The sequence below is a fragment of the Chaetomium globosum genome, genomic scaffold (genome assembly GCF_000143365.1).
Source record: "Chaetomium globosum CBS 148.51 scaffold_1 genomic scaffold, whole genome shotgun sequence".
NCBI classification, from domain to species: Eukaryota; Fungi; Ascomycota; class Sordariomycetes; order Sordariales; family Chaetomiaceae; genus Chaetomium; species Chaetomium globosum.
This window is the reverse complement of record NT_165976.1, coordinates 1,157,582-1,175,245: the sequence shown is the minus strand read 5'-3', so window position 1 is coordinate 1,175,245 and position 17,664 is coordinate 1,157,582. Positions and strand designations below refer to the sequence as shown.

The 17,664-nt window shown below is 55.8% G+C and overlaps 6 protein-coding genes and 1 non-coding gene across 7 annotated transcripts; 5 read left to right on the top strand and 2 right to left on the bottom strand.

Annotated features, from left to right (window-relative positions):
- Positions 1-1,370: 1,370 nt before the first annotated feature.
- On the top strand, positions 1,371-4,942 carry CHGG_00384 (uncharacterized protein; the record flags this gene model as incomplete). Its single annotated transcript, XM_001219604.1, has 5 exons — positions 1,371-1,774; positions 1,839-1,941; positions 2,003-2,843; positions 2,904-3,463; positions 3,770-4,942. 5 exons carry the CDS (start codon positions 1,371-1,373, stop codon positions 4,940-4,942), a joined length of 3,081 nt encoding a protein of 1,026 aa, XP_001219605.1.
- A 530-nt stretch (positions 4,943-5,472) lies between these two features.
- On the bottom strand, positions 5,473-6,432 carry CHGG_00383 (uncharacterized protein; the record flags this gene model as incomplete). Its single annotated transcript, XM_001219603.1, has 1 exon — positions 5,473-6,432. The coding sequence occupies one exon, from the start codon at positions 6,430-6,432 to the stop codon at positions 5,473-5,475; it is 960 nt and encodes a 319-aa protein (XP_001219604.1).
- Positions 6,433-7,144: 712 nt separating this feature from the next.
- CHGG_11150 lies at positions 7,145-7,215 on the top strand. Its single transcript has one exon. It is a non-coding gene; the product is annotated as a tRNA-Gly (tRNA).
- A 1,197-nt stretch (positions 7,216-8,412) lies between these two features.
- CHGG_00382 (uncharacterized protein) lies at positions 8,413-10,599 on the top strand (the record flags this gene model as incomplete). Its single annotated transcript, XM_001219602.1, has 1 exon — positions 8,413-10,599. The coding sequence occupies one exon, from the start codon at positions 8,413-8,415 to the stop codon at positions 10,597-10,599; it is 2,187 nt and encodes a 728-aa protein (XP_001219603.1).
- Positions 10,600-12,610: 2,011 nt separating this feature from the next.
- CHGG_00381 (uncharacterized protein) lies at positions 12,611-13,780 on the bottom strand (the record flags this gene model as incomplete). Its single annotated transcript, XM_001219601.1, has 1 exon — positions 12,611-13,780. One exon carries the CDS (start codon positions 13,778-13,780, stop codon positions 12,611-12,613), a length of 1,170 nt encoding a protein of 389 aa, XP_001219602.1.
- Positions 13,781-14,111: 331 nt separating this feature from the next.
- Positions 14,112-15,802, top strand: CHGG_00380 (uncharacterized protein; the record flags this gene model as incomplete). The annotated part of the gene is made up of 4 exons (XM_001219600.1): positions 14,112-14,144; positions 14,627-14,674; positions 15,041-15,066; positions 15,133-15,802. The coding sequence occupies 4 exons, from the start codon at positions 14,112-14,114 to the stop codon at positions 15,800-15,802; spliced, it is 777 nt and encodes a 258-aa protein (XP_001219601.1).
- A 457-nt stretch (positions 15,803-16,259) lies between these two features.
- CHGG_00379 (uncharacterized protein) lies at positions 16,260-17,182 on the top strand (the record flags this gene model as incomplete). The annotated part of the gene is made up of 2 exons (XM_001219599.1): positions 16,260-16,697; positions 16,769-17,182. 2 exons carry the CDS (start codon positions 16,260-16,262, stop codon positions 17,180-17,182), a joined length of 852 nt encoding a protein of 283 aa, XP_001219600.1.
- Positions 17,183-17,664: the final 482 nt, after the last annotated feature.

Sequence of the window (17,664 nt, the reverse complement as noted above, 5' to 3'; positions counted from 1 at the left end):
CCTACAAGGACAGTGTAGCTGAACGTTCCCTCAAGAGATGGGGGACGGGGGTCACGGGGGGTGCCGTGGGCGAGGGCGAAGTCCTCACATTGCTTGCCGTGTAGCAGTGGTAAAGTTTGACTCAAAGAATGAAGCAATGGCGGTATCAAGGCTATAGGGGTGGCCATGGTTACGAAGGAGGAGAGATGGGAGGCTCTAAAAGGCCGAATCCGGAAATGTTGTAAAGGGGATCTGAACCAACTGGCAATGCCAATCACATCGATAGTGAGACAAGGTTCCCCACAAGCCGAGACGCAGACGAACTCGCGGGTTGTTGGTGCCTAGGTAGGTATAATCGTATATAAAAAACCAAACATAGGTTGATAAGGGGCAACCCTTCAGCCCCGGGGTAACTAGTTTACTAAGAATTATCGTCACAACACGATGTCGGGATCACACCAAGGTATAACTGGGAAATGGAGTCATGAACGGAGCAGCGCGGTCAATCGTTCTAAACACCAGAAAATGTCCTCCGCACCTAACCTACATTCTGCTGAGTTAGCAGTTTGGCCCAATAAAGGTTAACAACCTAATCCAGATGCAGGCTTTCGCACTCCCACAACGACGACAACTTCTAGTCCTCATTGTTGTTTAAAAGGTATGAATGGTTTCTCGTCCTCATAGCACCCGTTCTGAGCCGCTTTAAGTAGGTATTTAGGTAAGTAGCCAGAAGGGGAGCTTCTTGTGAGCAAACAAGAGGCAACCCCTGGTCCACCGGGAAGCTGGAGGTTGAGGTCGCTGGGACCGGTAAGAATAGCCTGATGAGGAATCTCCTGCGCCTGGTGACGCAGCCACTGAAACTGCCCTTGCTGGTCGACCTAGGCATGCGTTAAAAGACAAATAAATGACTTGGATCGTGAGTAATGCTGCAGTTGGTTTAAATGTTGTGGAGGTGTGGTGAGTTGTGTGGGTAGGTAAGGGAGAACAGAAAATTGTTGCGACAGCAAAGGACTTCAACAACTTTGACTTGTGAAAGACCGAGTTATTACCAGGAGCTCTTCTGGAAGTGAACTTACACAGTATCGAACTCACACCCTCCGTTTAAGTGGATCTCCACCCTGGACGAGGGCGCTCGGACCACTGTAAAGCTTCCGGGTGGATCGGCAGCCAGGGAGGCTCAGAGGCAAGGGAGGCGCTAAGCAGTTACCGAGGCATTAACGCGTTACTGAAAACAAGTGGAGCCATTCTCCAATCGCGCTCAACACGGGCTGAACATCGCTGTGTGCACGTCTCTCGCTTGTGGAGATTTCCAAGTCGCAACTGACTCGGTCGGTTGGTTGAGGTCCCCTCTTCGTGTCAACAGTCTTGGAAACCCTGCCTCCTGTGCCGCGATGCCCACCCTCCGCGAACGGCCCAGTCGAGGCGAGATGTCGCCTACCAAAAAGGCACAGAACTCACCGACCGCGACCAGATCGACTCCTCGAAAACGGAGAAGTAGCATGGCCAACGACGCGATCGAGGTGCAAGAGTCCATCGAGGCCAAGGGCGACGTCGACGACGACGTTGAGATGGAGGATGCCGATAGTTTCGCCCACAGGGAAGACGATGAGATGGACGTTGACGCCGAGGGTGACCCCGATGGCGACGACGATGCGGATGCCGACGCGGATGCAGACGGCGAACTTGATGATATGGATGAGGAGACTCGCCAGGAAGAAGAGTGGCGCAACCTGCTGCAACTTATCAAAGACACGTCTGAGTACTTGTGTCGCTACACAATCAAAGTCGACGGAGAGTAAGTTCTTGGCCCCCTTCACATGTCGCTATGCGATGCGACGGGATGCTGATTGGCTCCCCAGGGACCACGAGATCGCCTCGGGCTTCCAGCGCCTTGTCAACAAGCGCAGCCTTCCGGACTACTTCGACGTGATTAAGGAGCCCATGGCTTTCAGTACCATTCGGGTGAGTTGATCGTAACCCAATTGACGCCCGGACCAAGCTGGCTGACCGAGATCGCGCGCAGGCCAAGCTCGGCAAGAAGACGTACACTCGGTTCAACGAGTTTGTGCACGATGTTACCCGCATATGTCACAATGCACAGGTTTATAACAGACCCTCTGCACCTATCTTTTCCGATGCCGGTCGTCTGCTGGAAGTTTTTAAGGAGAAGCTTGCAGAGATGGTCAAGGAGGGCTCAATCGCTGCTGAAGATGCTGCGCTTCCAGACCTAGGACCTTTGCCCGAATTTGAGGACTCGCCGCCCCCCGAAGAGGACGAGGAAGAAGTAGAAGAGGACGACGAGGAAGAGGAAGAGGACGACGAAGACGATGATTCCGATGACGAAGGCGGTCGCCGTCGCTCGGGAAGGCGTCGCCGGCAGTCAGGGACTAGGAGGGGTGGGGAAGACGGCGATGACGCGCAAAAGAAGCGCGGCAGGCCACCCAAGGTCTTCACGCCCCTCGAAGCTCGTGTCCAGGCTATCCTGAAGGGTCTACGCCGGTTCAAGAACGAAAGCGGCCAGCTGCGCATCCTCCACTTTGAGAGACTCCCTGACAAGGCAGAGCTGCCAGACTACTACGACGCTATCCGCAACCCGATTGCGCTGGACGCCATCAAGAAGAAGCACAAGCGCAAAAAGTACCAATCCGTCGACCAAGCTCTTCGCGACCTCGAGCTCATGTTTGAGAACGCCATGCACTACAATGAGGAGGGTAGCGAGGTCTATCAAGATGCTGTGGAGCTGGCCAACCAGGCTCGTTTGCTTGCCGAAGAGGAGAAGGCTAAACCTGACGAAGACTTCCGGGACGAGGACGGGAGGTTGCCCTTGGCCGGTATTGAGCATCGCGGAGAGATCTGGAAAGTGGGTGAGTACTACAAAGAACGCACCCTTAGAAATACATTCCACGTTCGCTGACAATTTGCAGGGGATTGGGTTCACATTCGGAACCCTAACGACTTGTCAAAGCCCATCGTCGCCCAAGTTTATCGGACTTGGTCTGACGCGGCAGGCCAGAAATGGGTGAATGCGTGCTGGTACTACCGGCCCGAGCAGACAGTTCACCGTTTTGACAAGCACTTTTTCGAAAACGAAGTGGTCAAGACGGGTCAATATCGCGACCACCGCATCGACGATGTCGAGGACCGTTGCTTCGTCATGTTCATCACCCGCTACCCGAGAGGCCGGCCGCGCGGCCTGCCGCTGGATAAGTCAGTATATGTGTGCAAGGCCCGGTACAATGAGGAGAAGTTCAAGTTCAACGAGATCAAGACGTGGACGAGTTGCTTGCCGGACGAGGTGCGCGACAAGGATTACGAGATGGACCTGTTCGATGTGCCGCGGAATCTGCGGAAGGTCCCGAGTCCAATCAAGCATCTGCTGCAGGCCGATGCTAAGGAAACCGATCCCCTTCCAAAGCCAACCTGGAGGAGCCCGAACGCACCGCCCTTGATTGGAGCGGTGCATCGTCGTCCTCGAGACCCGAATGTGAGTAGCTCCTGTTTTCTTGCTTTTTTATCCTTTCGAGAGACCTACATGTTTGTGGTTGTTCTAGACGCAAACATGGCCCCTCTCTATATGTGTGTGTGTGTGTGTGTGGCTGTTATCCGCCACTTGCTCTTTTGTTTCACAGGATGCGCCTGTCAAGCTGGTGGCTTCAGGGGGTCTTCTTTCCAACTTCCATGCCTACATTCCACACACTTGATTTACGCAGCCGTCGCGCTTTCACCATTGGCATTCTGGATACCTATTCCGTTAGTTCGCCGAGGAATGCATAAGCTGACCGTGTTGAAGGCATCACCTCCCCCTGAACCCAATCCACTGCCAGCGGCCGTCGCACCTGTGCCGCTCGCAATTGCGCCCACCCAAGTCCCGATGAAAGCCAACATGGGCATGGGAGGACCGACCTATCACCACCCCGCCGCCGCGGCGCCTGCGCCTGCACCGTCACCATCTCATTTCCAGATGCAGCACTTCCAGCCGCGACCGGTTCCACAACCTGCTCCCCACCAGACACCAATCCATCTCCAACCACAGCCACAGATGGCTATGCACGTGCCGCAACATCCTGGCATGGGACAAATGCAGCCAAGCCCACACTTTCCACCACCCCAGGCGTACCCACCCCAGTATGGTGGACAACCCCAAATGGCTCCACAGCAGATGCAATACCAGACACCGGCCCACATCGCGCCGGCTTTCGACCAGCACCACCGTCCGGTGCATCCCGCACCTCAAGCCATGACTCCATCTCGCCAACCCATGCCGCCAGCCCCCAACATGGCACCCCTCCCACACGCCAACCCCGGCCACGTCTACAACGTCCCGCGCGCCCCCGAGGTGTACACCCTTGCTGATCCCGTCGACGCGGCGATCCCGGCCGACGTCCGCGAGCAGTTTGAGCGCGACGAGCAAGGGCGCATTCTTTTCTTCACGGCGCCGCCGCTCGACCGCCCGACCCATGGCGTCGCCGAGCAGCACGCCGGTCTCGGCCATAGCGTTCGCCACCTGGCCTCCATCAGCCAGCTGCGCGCCGAGCGTGCGCGCAAGCGGAAGGAGCGCGACGAAGCTCTCGCGCGGGAGCAGGAAGCCAATAAGAAGCTCGCCGTGCTCCGCGCGCGGGAGGAGCAGCAGCGCGCCGAGGCCGAAGAGAAGAACCAGGCCGAATTGCTCGGGAAGGTCCTGGCCGCCTGGGCGGCTGAGATTGATCGCGGCACGAAGGTCATCGACGCGTCGCTCGGCGGGATTGAGAACTGGGACCGCATGATGGTCGAGGGGAGAGAGGCGACTAAGAACCTGACCAAGGAGGAGCGGCGTGTCAAGAATCTGGAGTGGTACCGCGACTGGTGCCGGGAGAGGGGCGCGATGACCGAGGAGGAGGCCAGGAAGTTTGACGACTTAATCCAGCGGAAGGGATGGAAAGAGGAGTGGAAGCGAGAGGTGGAGAAGAGACGCGAGGCGTTGTAAAAGACGCGTTGGTTATACTTGCCGTCTTCTTTTCGGTTTCTTTTTTTTTTTCCCTTTATCGGCTCGTTGGCTCACTCAGAACGGGAAGCGCTGGCACAGACTTGGCTGGGGCTACGGCGTTGATTATTGCTGTTGGCTTGGTGTTTTGGGGCTGGGAGGCAAAAGCTTGAAGGAATCCGGGACAGGGATGGATATACCCCCTCTGCGCGGGCTGTTTCCAGACTTGAGAGGGAGAAGGGTTGTTGTGCCAGTCCAGATCCCCGACATTTCGCTTGTTTGGCAGGTTGGGGCTTGTGCTGGGGGATGGCGGTATGTATATTACTGTAGAAATGGACATTGCAATCTATGGATGGTTTTCGACTGGCAGTCGTGATTGTCATATCTCTCTACACGGAAGTCCATTGTCTGGAGGGGACGCCGCAACATAATTCTGCCTTGGCTACTCTATTCTCGGAGTATTTACGGTGGAAGTGGGGGTGAAACACCCTGCCACCCACCCTGACATACCCTCTGCCAACCTCACATTGGCCTTACTTTTTGGCGTTTGCAGGCTTGATATCAGTGAGAACCTTGGTCACCGACGGCCTCGCGCGCATCCTATCCAGCCAGTCCTTCACCGTAGGGTAATCATCCAACTTGAACTCCTCATCATCCAACATCCAGTCCATCCAACAGTACCACGGAATAAACGCGATATCCGCAAACGTCATCTTGCCTCCCACCAGCCACGGCCCACCCCCCTCCCCAGCCGCCGACCGCTGCGACTCAAGGTACGCCTCCAACACCCCCGACACGCGGTTGACCTCGGTCTTGAAGCGCTCGAAGGCGCTGGGCACCTTCTCGTGGTGGTACATCTTGAACCACGTCGCCTGCCCAAAGTAGGGGCCCTGGCCCGACGCCTGGAAGTACAGCCACTGCCGGGTGTGGTAGGCGTCGTTGGTGCCGGGCGCAAAGCTCAGCCTGCGGTCCGTGTCGTACCGCTCGACCAGGTACTCGATGATGGCGCCGGATTCCCACAGGGTCAGCCCCGAGTTGGGGTCTCGGATGGCGGGTAGTCGGCCGTTGGGGTTGATGGCCAGGTACTCGGGTTGTTTGACGTCCTTGAACTCGATGGGGATGTGTTCGTAGGGTAGGCCGAGTTCTTCGAGGATCATGGTGACTTTGGGGGGGTTGGGGCCTCTCCGGCCCCAGAGCTGGATGGGTTGCAGGTTCGGTTGAGACCCCATGGTTGGTTTTGTTAGGGATTGTGCTGAGGTGACGGCAGCTGGGTTCGGTAGAGAATAGTTGAGAAATAGTTGGGAAAGGATACCGTGGGAATCGTCCTCTATTTGAGACGCCGGGTGGCGGAGACCGCCAACGTGAAGATCGGAGGCCAGCTGGGTTATTGCTTTAACTGCTGCAGATCGCTGCACCACATCAGGCCCAGTGCCTGAAGGGCCGCGGTACGCGATGTATTCGCTCAGAATTTGCACGTCATGGAGACAAGCCATGCAGTGTTGGCGGCATCCCGTTGGTGGGGACAGGGGGGATCAGCTGAAAGCTAGTCGCTAGTCATGAACGCACAAAACCATAGTAGGTTGACTCGAACACTTTTGATCGGCATGGTGCAGATAGTTAATAATAAAACTCTTTCGAGTCTCTGCTCACGCTGAGGGCTGGGCTGGCGGACTGGCTCTGATGGGTAGATCTCTGACGGCATCATGTCACACTCCACTGAAGGCTTGAGTGAAAAGCGGTAGAGAAGGAAGACTAAAGGCGTTTGGTATCATGAAGACTGTATTGGTTAAGGAATAGAAGGAGACTAAGAGCGTACATAGGATACAAATGTAAATGAGGCCCCTTGTTCCCCACGAGCATCACTATCAAGGAATGCTTCAAGTTATGTTGTCACCCGTAAACATACCTCTTTAGCAAGCCGCCTACCACAGGCTCTCTCTTGCCACGCGATTCTGTCACGGTTCCTGCCTACTTGCCTACTTTATTTAGCGCCATGTTACCCGATGCGATCAAGACCGGGAATGGCTGCTGAATCTTGACGGTTTTCAGGTTGTTTTTCGTGGCCCGGACACCCCGCGGCAGCTGCTGACACCCGGCCTCCCGATATCCGGCCTTCGGGGACCCGCATGAAATCCCGCCATGCGATCCACAAACAAAACGGAGACACCGTCTCCGAATCTCAACTCTTCACGAGTCATTTCACCCGCGTCAGTGGTTTAGTGGTAAAATCCATCGTTGCCATCGATGGGCCCCGCGTTCGATTCGCGGCTGACGCATTTTTGAATGTGTGTTAGATTTTTGGTGTTGTGATCTTGGGGGGAAGAAAATCACACTGCGTTGCCGGTGTGAGGGGGGTGTGTTTGCTGGTGTGCGGTGGCGTAAGCTCAGTGATCTGGGGTGCGAAGTTGGGATGATGGAAAGAAACGGCGCAAGGGGAGCATCAGTCCATGCAGGCGGGCCTTATCGGCTGCCTACCTAATCGACCAAGACGTCACTGGCGGCATTCAACGGGGGATAGTTAACGGCCGCATTGTTCCAGACAGCTTCTCTTCCCCAGGTGAATTCCATCAAGCCCGAATCAAGGTTGGGCATGCGTTGCCAGGATTGAATTGGTGAGATGTTATGCTCGAGCCATGTTTGGTTCGTGGGCGAAATACGCTGGGGCATGTGGAAACACGGTCATCTGCGCCCCTACCCAGAAATGTCGAACAATGGCCATGCTGTATTCGTTGAATAGACGCGGTGCAAACGTGGCAACTCAGTTGAGGCAACAGCTCTCCATGCCAAGAATGAGAGAATCGAGCTGAAAGGAGAGAGAAGCGCAGGGGTTCTGCGGCTCTGCAGATTTCCCCAGGATTGGGCAGCCTGTCACACCGAAAGGCCCCACTTTAGCCAAGTCATCAACCTCCTGGCGTTCCCGCCGCTTGGCTTCTTGAACCCCAAAACGACTATTCGGGTTCTTGCCCACCACGCAGGGCATAGCTGTCAGATCTCGCGCCCTTGATCTCTTAGGCATAATAAACTCACACCCAAAAAACCGATCATGCTTTTGCGCGAGTTAACCCCCCAAAACCCCGCCACGCGAACCTGAACACCTTCCCGCCTCCCCTCTCTCCCCGCCTAATCGCCCAACCATAATAAACCACAAACCCCCAAACCGACCGACTGGCGATAACCAGGGCGAATCGATTTCTCTCTTCCCGATTTTCCCAGCGCAATCACACGCTCTTCGCACTACACAAACTTCCAGGCTCCAGTTTCCACCAAATTCACCGTTTTCGCGGGTTTCGCGCGTCGAGTCGCAGTTCTGTGGTCCTCAGCTTCCGATTTCTCGACTCTCGCAATCCTTCGATCATTTTCGCGATCTGATGCTGCATTTTGGCGACCCAAGTCACCCGCTCCGCGATCCGAATCGAAACTCGACAATTCTCAAGAGTTCGGGTTCCGCTTCTTCAATTGATGACAAAAACAATATGGCTTCAAAGACCTACTTCGGCCGTGCCGAGCACGAAGGTCGCCGCCTCGGTGCGGATTTCGACCTCCTTGCCAAGTGGTCTCGTGCCTGTTCCCTTGACCACCCGATTCACTCGTACTACCTGACACAGCTCTCTCACGAGGATCGATCGCAACTATTCGCCGGCCCCGTCCAAGAGTTTCGCCTTGAGAAGGGCCCGAATGACACGGTAAAGCTCGAAACTATTCAAGACGAAGTTGACCGCCTCGACCCCGATGTGATTGAGATGATGCGGTCGCCCAACTACCAGCGATCCGAGGCGCGGCGTTTCGAGATGCTGAACGAAATCGAGGATATTCATGACAAGGCAGACGGCGCGGCCGCTTTGGCCTTATCTAGTGCGCTTCTTCGGGGCATGGACGGCCCGCCTGCCGAGAGGCTTGCGAAGCGGGTATCCGACAGGATCCTCGACTCTGCGGGCGCTAAAGTCATGGCGCGTTGGAAAGCTGCTAGGGACGGACGTTTGATGGGTATCAACCACCGAATCCCAAGCTCGCCGGAACAGACCAGTGGTGGCGACGACGACCTTCCTGCCTACAACTCAATGGATGAGACAGCAACCAGTGACACGGGTTATTCTACCACCACTAGCCGGACCATTGGCAAAAGAAAGCGAGTGCAAGGCGTAGCCCTCGACATTTCGTTCTCGCGCCGGTTTGTCGATACTGCGCCGGCAAACGATCCGTTCGTCAAGGCAGTTTCCCAGGAATATGATTCACACTCTAGCGAGTCTGAGGACAACAATACCACTCCGCAGCAAAAGCTTGCTACCAAGTTCATGTCTCCAAGCAGCTCCGTCCCGGACTACGGCAGCGAAACCTCGTCTGAATCCACGAATTGGAATAGCCCTGGTTGCTCGACTGGCGAGAGCCCCTCATCCCCGGACCTTGATTCCGTGATGGGCTTTTTGGATGATGCAGATGGCGGTGTCGCGCTGCTCCCCACTTGCCTCGCTGAAGAGCTGGGACTCAAGGACGAATCCCATATCGCGACCCCGACCCCTGCCTCCTATTTGAGTCATCCCCAGACTTTTGCAGGCCACCTTGGCGCTGGCTTGAGCCGAGCCTTCTTCACTGTTCCTACTGGTTTGGACGGCATGTTGGCGAATCACGCTTATGTTACTACGTTCAACCCATCTCCTGCGGTGGGCCCGTCTGATACACAGGTTGCCGACAACGCCGTCGGTCAGGAGACCGAGGCAGAAACCTCATCGAGTCCGTTCTCGCCGCAGTCCAAGGTTGACAGCAACTACCCGCTAGCCAAAGAGCAGCCATGGAAGGGATTCACCTGTTACGAAATTGCTGCTAAGTTCAGCAATGACCAGCTGCTTCCCAAGTACTGGACCACCAAGCGCGGAAAGGAGCGTTATGTTCGTCATAAGATTGGAGATTTGAAACTGGACGATGCCAAGCTGCGCTCTGATCGCTTTTCGGGCTCTGTCGCTCGCAACCCCGTTCATATTTTCGTTGACCTCTCCAACATCATCATCGGCTTCTATGACAGCATGAAAGAGAGCCGGGGCATCCCGGTCAACAAACGTGTCATGGCCCCGGCCTTCTCGTTCAAAAACTTCGACACCATCCTCACTCGCGACCGAAATGTCGCCAAGAGGGTTGTCGCAGGTTCCTTGGCCAACTCGTACAGCAAGCGCCGGCCTGAATATATGATGCAGGCCCAAGCTCTCAAGTACGAAATGAACATCCTGGAACGCGTCCCCAAGCCCGCGTCGCCCGTGCGCAAGCGCAAGCCGAAGGCCGGAGCCCGCGACTTGGACGCACCCACGTCTGGAGCTGACACCTCAGGCGAGGACTGCTTTGTGGGACCGATGAAGCACGGAGAGCAGGGCGTGGACGAGTTGCTCCACCTCAAGATTCTTCAAAGTGTTATCGACACCAAGCCTGCGACCATGGTGCTCGCCACGGGCGATGCTGCGACAGCGCAGTACTCGGATGGCTTCAAGAAGAACATCGAGCGAGTACTTGCCTACGGCTGGAACATTGAACTGTACGGCTGGAGCCGCAACATCTCATCCGCCTGGCGCGAGCCTGAGTTTGCCGAACAGTGGGGCCACCAATTCAAGATCATTGAGCTTGACGGATTCTGCGAGGAGCTTTTTGACATGGCTATCGAGTCATTGGAGCAGTAAACTCCCTCCTCAGCGACATCCATCGCAGCACATGTTCTGGATTGCCACATTAGCTTTCGGTACCTGTCATACTTTGACGGCGCCGATGCTACGACGCGCATCCCGACACATTTATTTCTACTTTTCGGGGTCTTCAATCTTGGGGGTCTGATGCAGCTGTCTGGACGAGCATTGTTGGCTCGTTCCACCATTGGCATGCAATCTCGACCAACAAACCGACTCATTTTGATTTGACTTTTCGACACTTTTTCGAGTTCATGCACTTTTTTTTCTTATCCATCTTAACGTATGCAGCGCCAACACATTGGCACATTTTGGTTCACCGCCACCAGACTCGCTTGCTATGAGAGTTTCGATCAATATGGTCCCTCGACGGTTCCTTCGGCGGCACATTTTGATCTACTCTCGACACTCGCTCTCAGCAAACAATATCGGACCGTTTACAAATTGAGGAATGAGCCACCCGGCACTTTGGCTGCTCTTTCTCCCCGATCACAATCGTCCTACCGCTCCGCGGACGACGCCAGATGAGACGTTAACTCAGCAAATCAACCACACCGAGTCGTCCGCTTTCTCGCGACAAAACCGAAACACGGCTCGCAATACACAAAGAAAATCACCAAAAAAAAAAAAAAACACAAAAAAAAGCATTACGACTAATGATTGATGATGACCACAGCATTCAATAGCCGACTGGTGCAACTGGGAAGAAATCCCGAAGTGGCGCATGCAATGCCCACAGAAGGCTTAGTCGGAGCACGATCCAAGCGCGGGACGACGTTGATGACCACACTTACTTTCCTGTTCCTCACCGATCCATTGGGTTCTTGGTTTTTCCTCTCTCTGTGTTTCTTACACACGGTCGGAATACACGACGGGAGAAGGGACCGCAACATTGGCCATGCGGAGAGCGGCCTGCGCCGAGGGAGACAGCATACAGTAGGGTAATGGCATCCAGTGGGAGGGCGCGGCATTTGGCGTCACTCGGTTGGGAGATACCCCTGCATATCTAGGTTTTTGTTCTTTTCTTTCCCCTTTCTTTTTCTTCTTCTTTTCGTATCTGATTGGGATGGGATGCCTCATCAGGAGGGAGGTGTGGCTGGGCTGGAGAATCTTTGTTTTTCTTGTTGCAGACTGGGTTGGATCTCTCTCCCCGTTTGGAGCGGCGGAGGGACCACACTGGGCACTTAGGCAAGTCACTCGGGATGGATACAGCGGCATACTTCTTTTGCGCGTGGTAGAACAGGAAGGATAGGCGTTCTGGGTTCTTCGTAATCGGGCGGTTTCTAAGTTTTTCTTCTTCATTTCTGCACTTCTCGGCGGGAATGGATCTTCTCACGGGCATCGCATCATTGCGTGGGTATGATACCAGAGGGGAAGCAACTTTGTCGATACCTTGGGTCTCGGTCTTGGGAGCCGACGTTGGTGCGTGTTTGTCTCGACGACACGGCGGACGGTGGACGGGCCTGCTTGTGGATAGAGACGCTCCCCTTTTTATTACCTTGGTTGGGGTATGATCCCGGTTGGACGTGGTGGGCTCGGGTGGACTTGAGGCACAACTGGGCTTTTGACGAGGCTGCCATTAGTGTGGACCAGTCGTAATCTTGCTAAGGGCATGGGTGATGCGCGGCTATCGCCGGCGTCGTGGGCGGGCCACGTACATGATGACATGGCATGGACATAGAGGACATAGCATCCAGAATGGTACACAAAATGGGTCGTCATATTCTTTCCGTGCTGTTGATGGCGAGTTTGTGTTCAATACAGTGTTCCTAATAATCACGCAACCCTGACTGACGTCTTTGTTTATGGAGATGATGATCCGCACTGTTCTAACCCAACTCGTAAATAATGCAAACGTGGGCATGGGGTGTCCCATTTGGGGGAGTTGTTCTATGGTACGGTCTATATCGATTGATCCCCTGTTTAACGTCAATTCCCAAAAAGCAGAGTACCTCCCTCCCGGGTATCCAATGCATCCCCCAACACCCCTCTATGCATCCCCAACCATCTACACCGCAATAAACCCCCCCTCCTGACTCTCCCGCGCCTCCCTCCTCCCCTGCCCCAACTCGGCCATCACCCACTCATACACCGCCCACTGCACAGCATTCACAATAAACGCCCTTACGCTGCACACCCCCAGCCCCCTAAAGAACGGCCGCACCCCGCCCTCCCGGTACGTCTGGCGCGCCACCTCCCACGCGCCGAGCGGCCTTCCCCCGCCCTCACCACCACCACCGCCCCCAAGCAGCGGCGCCCTCTCCCCGCCCAAAAACTGCGTCTGCACCCTCGTCTTGACCACATCCAACGGGAAAATACTCGCCCACGTAATAATCCCCGCCAGCCCCCCGCACAGCAACACCCGCGCCGCCTCCATCCCCATCCCCTCCCCACCACCACCACTATTACCACCACCACCACCACCACCATCACCACCCCCCATCCCAGAAACAGTACCAGCGGCAGCGCCAGACGTGGGGGACGACAGCACGAAGCCGCGCATGGCGCGCGAGCAGAGCTCGTAGCCCCAGAAGTAGAAGCCGTAGCCGATGGTGTCGCGCAGGGCGGTGACGGCGCCGCCGGCGTAGAGGGCGCGCGGGCCGTGCTGTTGGAGGAGGTGTTTGGTTATGTGCCAGGAGGAGGTGGTGGTTGTGGAGGTGGTAGGTGGGGGGCGGTGGTTAGGCGTTGGGTGGGTGTGCCTGTGTGGTGGTGGTGGTGGTGGTGGTGGTGAGGTTGGGATTTGTAGCTGGGCGCGGCATTTGACGAGCTCGGTTGGGGTGGAGACTGCCCAGGTGGCGAGGCCGCCGACGGCGCCGGCGAGCCAGGTCGTGAGGAGGTTGGTGCCGCGGGCTTGGGTGTCTTGCGGTGTGCTGCCTCCCGTGTTGCATCTGGAGAGTTGGTTGAGAAAGGCCTCGGTGCGGTTGTAGGACACAAAGAGCAGCGCGTTGAGAGCGCCGTAGCCTAGAACGGGGGCGGCTGTGCCCAGGAGAAAGGGGCGGGCATAGCTGTAGGCACGGGATGTTGATGGCGCGGCGGAGGGAGGGGTGAGTGGAGAGGACGGGGACGGGGACGGGGTGGTGATGCCGGCTTGGAGGCGGACCTTAAGCACGTCGAGCGGGTTGCCGAGGATGATGCCAGCCGCGCCGGAGATGTAGCCGGCCCAGAAGTCGGCGGACATTTACTATTATACTACACCGGTTTCGGAAGCGAAGGAGGTGGAAGATTGGTTTGGGGAAAGTAATGAAGCAGTTGGTGGGGTTGGGAAGACGGCGGCGGGCTGTGGGGGACTCAGCCGAGACAATGCCGAGGTTCCCCGGGCTATCTGTTTCCGGCAGTTTGTTGTTGATGTTGTGGACATAGGCTTGCCGAGGTTTCATTAATAAAGGTTAAAAGACACACGCCTAAGCACAAACGAAGAGAGATGGCCGAGACGTTGAAGAGCACACCCATTTTGCTATTTTGTCAAGGTTGACCTACCCACTCCTCCGTACAAACTACCTACGCTTGGCATGGTGGGCTGGAGCCACCTTCCCGTCGGTGGAGTGAGATTGACGAGAGGGTCGAGACTTGAGAGAATTATTAATTACTGGGCATGATTTTTGGAGTGGTGGGGTTGCTCGGCTGAGTGGAGGGGATGAAGTCCTTGCCAAGACTTAACCGCAGGAAATCAGAGACACGTGAACCATGCAAGGATCAGCAGCCACGAGGGAAGCCCACGAACGTGTTACGGGCGCGAAGTCACCGATTACCAGTACCTGAGCATAAATCAAATATGCGGCCTGCTCGCTGCGTCGGTGGAAGTGCGGCGAAACACACAACCATCGAGGTACCCCGTTCCTGAGCCCAAGCTGAGAGACCGCCCCAGGGCCGAGACAGCCAAGTGGCGGCCAAAGACGATGATGGGTGGCAATGACGCTGTTTGCTGATGTGGTAAAGTCAGAACGAGCACCAAAGCGTAATTATACAAGAGTGCACTTTTCTTTTTTAGTTGTTTCTCTTAACAAACTATGATCAAGGGGTAAAGAATACTTATGGCAATGAGACCTTGTGGATGAATATTGTAGTGTGCAAGGTATGTTTGGTCAGTTTGGTGAGCTGTCTTACACGCAAAGTACGCCTACAGTCAAAACTGAGAAATTCATCCCATTTCTAAGTGACGGGATCTGGGTTTGCTAATTCAGTTTGTCGTGCATCCAAATCGGGAAATGTGTTGGCACTTACAACTAAAGTGGGCTTTAAATCGTGGCCTTGGCGCGGTGCCGCGGTCATCTGACACCGTGGGGAAGGCGCGCGTTGCTGCCTGAGCTGAACGCGTCCGCAATCAACACAACCGAGCCCGCCCCTTCCGGCTGCCGCGATTGAGCCTTGTGTTGATGTATTGGTTTCGACAGACCATCAAAACTTTCCAGATTTCTTATAACACCTGCCGAGAATTTAGGGGCAGCTTAATACCCGTGTCAACATGTAAACTCATTCACCCCACCGCGCTTGTGTATCATCTGTGACTGGCTGACTGACTGACTCCAACAGGACGGTTTCAACGTCAACCACGCCAGCCACGCCCGCCGCGAACAAGGAGAACCTCGTCTCTCGTAGCCGCTTCCCAACACCCCAATCTCTCGACCGCCTACATCGGCCATTCAAATGTCCCGGTTCCGCAACGCGCACCGTCGCAACGGACCGCCCTGCTCGGAAGCGGAGGAGGGTTGATTACGGGGGTGCCGACGGGGAAGCAGACGCCGACAAGCCCTACACCAATGCGGACCGTCTTGCTCTAGCAAACCGAGATGCCAACCGATTCCCTGTGTTCAAAGCCAAGGACAAGGATACCATCTTTCGCAAGGCCTTCTCCGTTCCCTTCGTCAACAAGGACAATGCCGCATACAATCCGAACCGCCCCCCTCCAACGCTAGGACTGAGACAGGGGGCAGTTTTTGTCGCGAAGCCCCTGCACGACCCATGCGGCGAGTTTGCTATTGTGCTCCACGACCCGACGGTCGACGACAAGCCCAAAGAGACGTCCACGCCCGAAGAGAAACAAAAGGAAGCCGAGGCACCCCCGAAGCTTGATGCGCCATTGATGCACAAGAGTCTCGCCGAGATTCTCGGCATCAAGAAGAAGGTCGAAGGCGAGCATCCCCGGGTCCCAGTCGTCATTGACCCGAGGCTTGCCAAGGTGCTCCGACCCCATCTAGATTGAGGGCGTCAAGTTTATGTACAAGTGTGTTACGGGGCATGTATCGAATGAAAAGGCAAACGGTTGCATCATGGGCAGGACGAAATGGGGTCTCGGAAAGACCCTGCAATGTAATCACGCTTCTTCTGGACCCTGCTGAAGCAGTCTTCCCGACGCCCGGCAAAGTCCACCATTCAGAAAGCTATCGTTGCCTGCCTCTTCGAGTTTGGTTGCGGAACTGGGCGAACGAGCTGGTTAAGTGGCTGGGTGCTGACGCTCATCACACCCTTTCGCTATTGACGGCAAGGCGCCGAAGGAGGTAGTGACCCGTCCAACTTCGTCAATGGGCTCTTTCTACCGGCCGTGCTGTCACCCGCCCGGTCATAATCGTATCATACGAAACTCTTCGCCGTTGCGTCGATGAGCTCAAGAATACGCCCATCGGCTTGATGCTTTTGTGACGAAGGACATCGCTTGAAAAATGGGGACAGCCAAACTTTTCGGCGCATTGAATAACCTGAATGTCTCACGGCGCGTCATTCTGTCTGGTACACCGATTCAGAACGATTTGTCCGAGTACTTCGCCCTCATCAGTTTTGCGAATCCCGATCTTCTTGGAAACCCGCTGGAGTTTCGCAAACGTTTTGAGCTCCCCATCCTGCGTGGACGTGACGCCGATGCCTCCGAGGCTGACCGGAAACGCGGCGACGAGTGCCTTGTCGAGTTGCTTGCGATTGTTAACAAGTTCATCATCCGCCGCACCAACGAACTTCTGTCCAAGTACCTTCCCGTCAAGTACGAGCACGTGGTGTTCTGCAATCTGGCACCATTCCAACTGGCGCTCTACAACTATTTCATCACTCCCCAGACATTCAGGCCCTCCTCAGAGGCAAGGGTTCCCAGCCGCTCAAGGCTATCGGTATGCTCAAAAAGCTCTGCAACCACCCCGACTTGTTGGACCTTGTGGCCGACCTGCCGGGCTGCGAGAAGTATTGGCCGGCCGACTACGTCCCCAAAGAAGCCCGCGGTCGCGACCGCGACATCAAACCGTGGTACTCGGGCAAAATGCAGGTCCTCGCCCGCATGCTCGCTCGCATCCGTGCCGACACCAACGACAAGATTGTGCTGATCAGCAATTACACTTCTACCCTTGACCTATTCGAGCGCCTCTGCCGATCTAACAACTACGGCTGTTTACGTCTCGACGGCTCCATGAACGTCAACAAGCGCCAGAAACTTGTGGACAAGTTCAACGACCCGGACGGTCCCGAGTTCGTGTTCCTGTTGTCCTCCAAGGCGGGCGGTTGCGGCCTCAACCTGATCGGCGCCAACCGCCTTGTCCTCTTCGACCCCCGACTGGAACCCGGCCACCGACCAGCAGGCGCTCGCCCGTGTGTGGCGTGACGGCCAGAAGAAAGGACTGCTTCGTCTACCGCTTCATAGCCACCGGCACCATCGAGGAGAAGATCTTCCAGCGGCAGAGCCACAAGCAGAGCCTGAGCTCGTGCGTCGTCGACTCGGCCGAGGACGTGGAACGCCACTTCAGCCTCGACGGCCTGCGCGAGCTGTTCCAGTACCGCGCCGACACCCGGAGCGACACCCACGACACCTTCAAGTGCAAGCGCTGCCGCCCGGATGGCAAGCAGTACATCAAGGCCCAGGCCATGCTGTATGGCGACACCAGCACGTGGAATCATTTTGTTAACGAGGGGCTCCAGGTGATCCAGGATCATTTACTCAAGCAGGAGTGTGGGGCCGAGGAGGTCAGTGCTGTGTTTCAGTACATTTCTCATTGAGCACTTGTTGATTTGGTGTTATTGATGCGAGTTGGCGTTTGGTGGAGTCGGGTCTGTTGCTGATCATGGGGTTTGCTTTGTTTGGGAGTT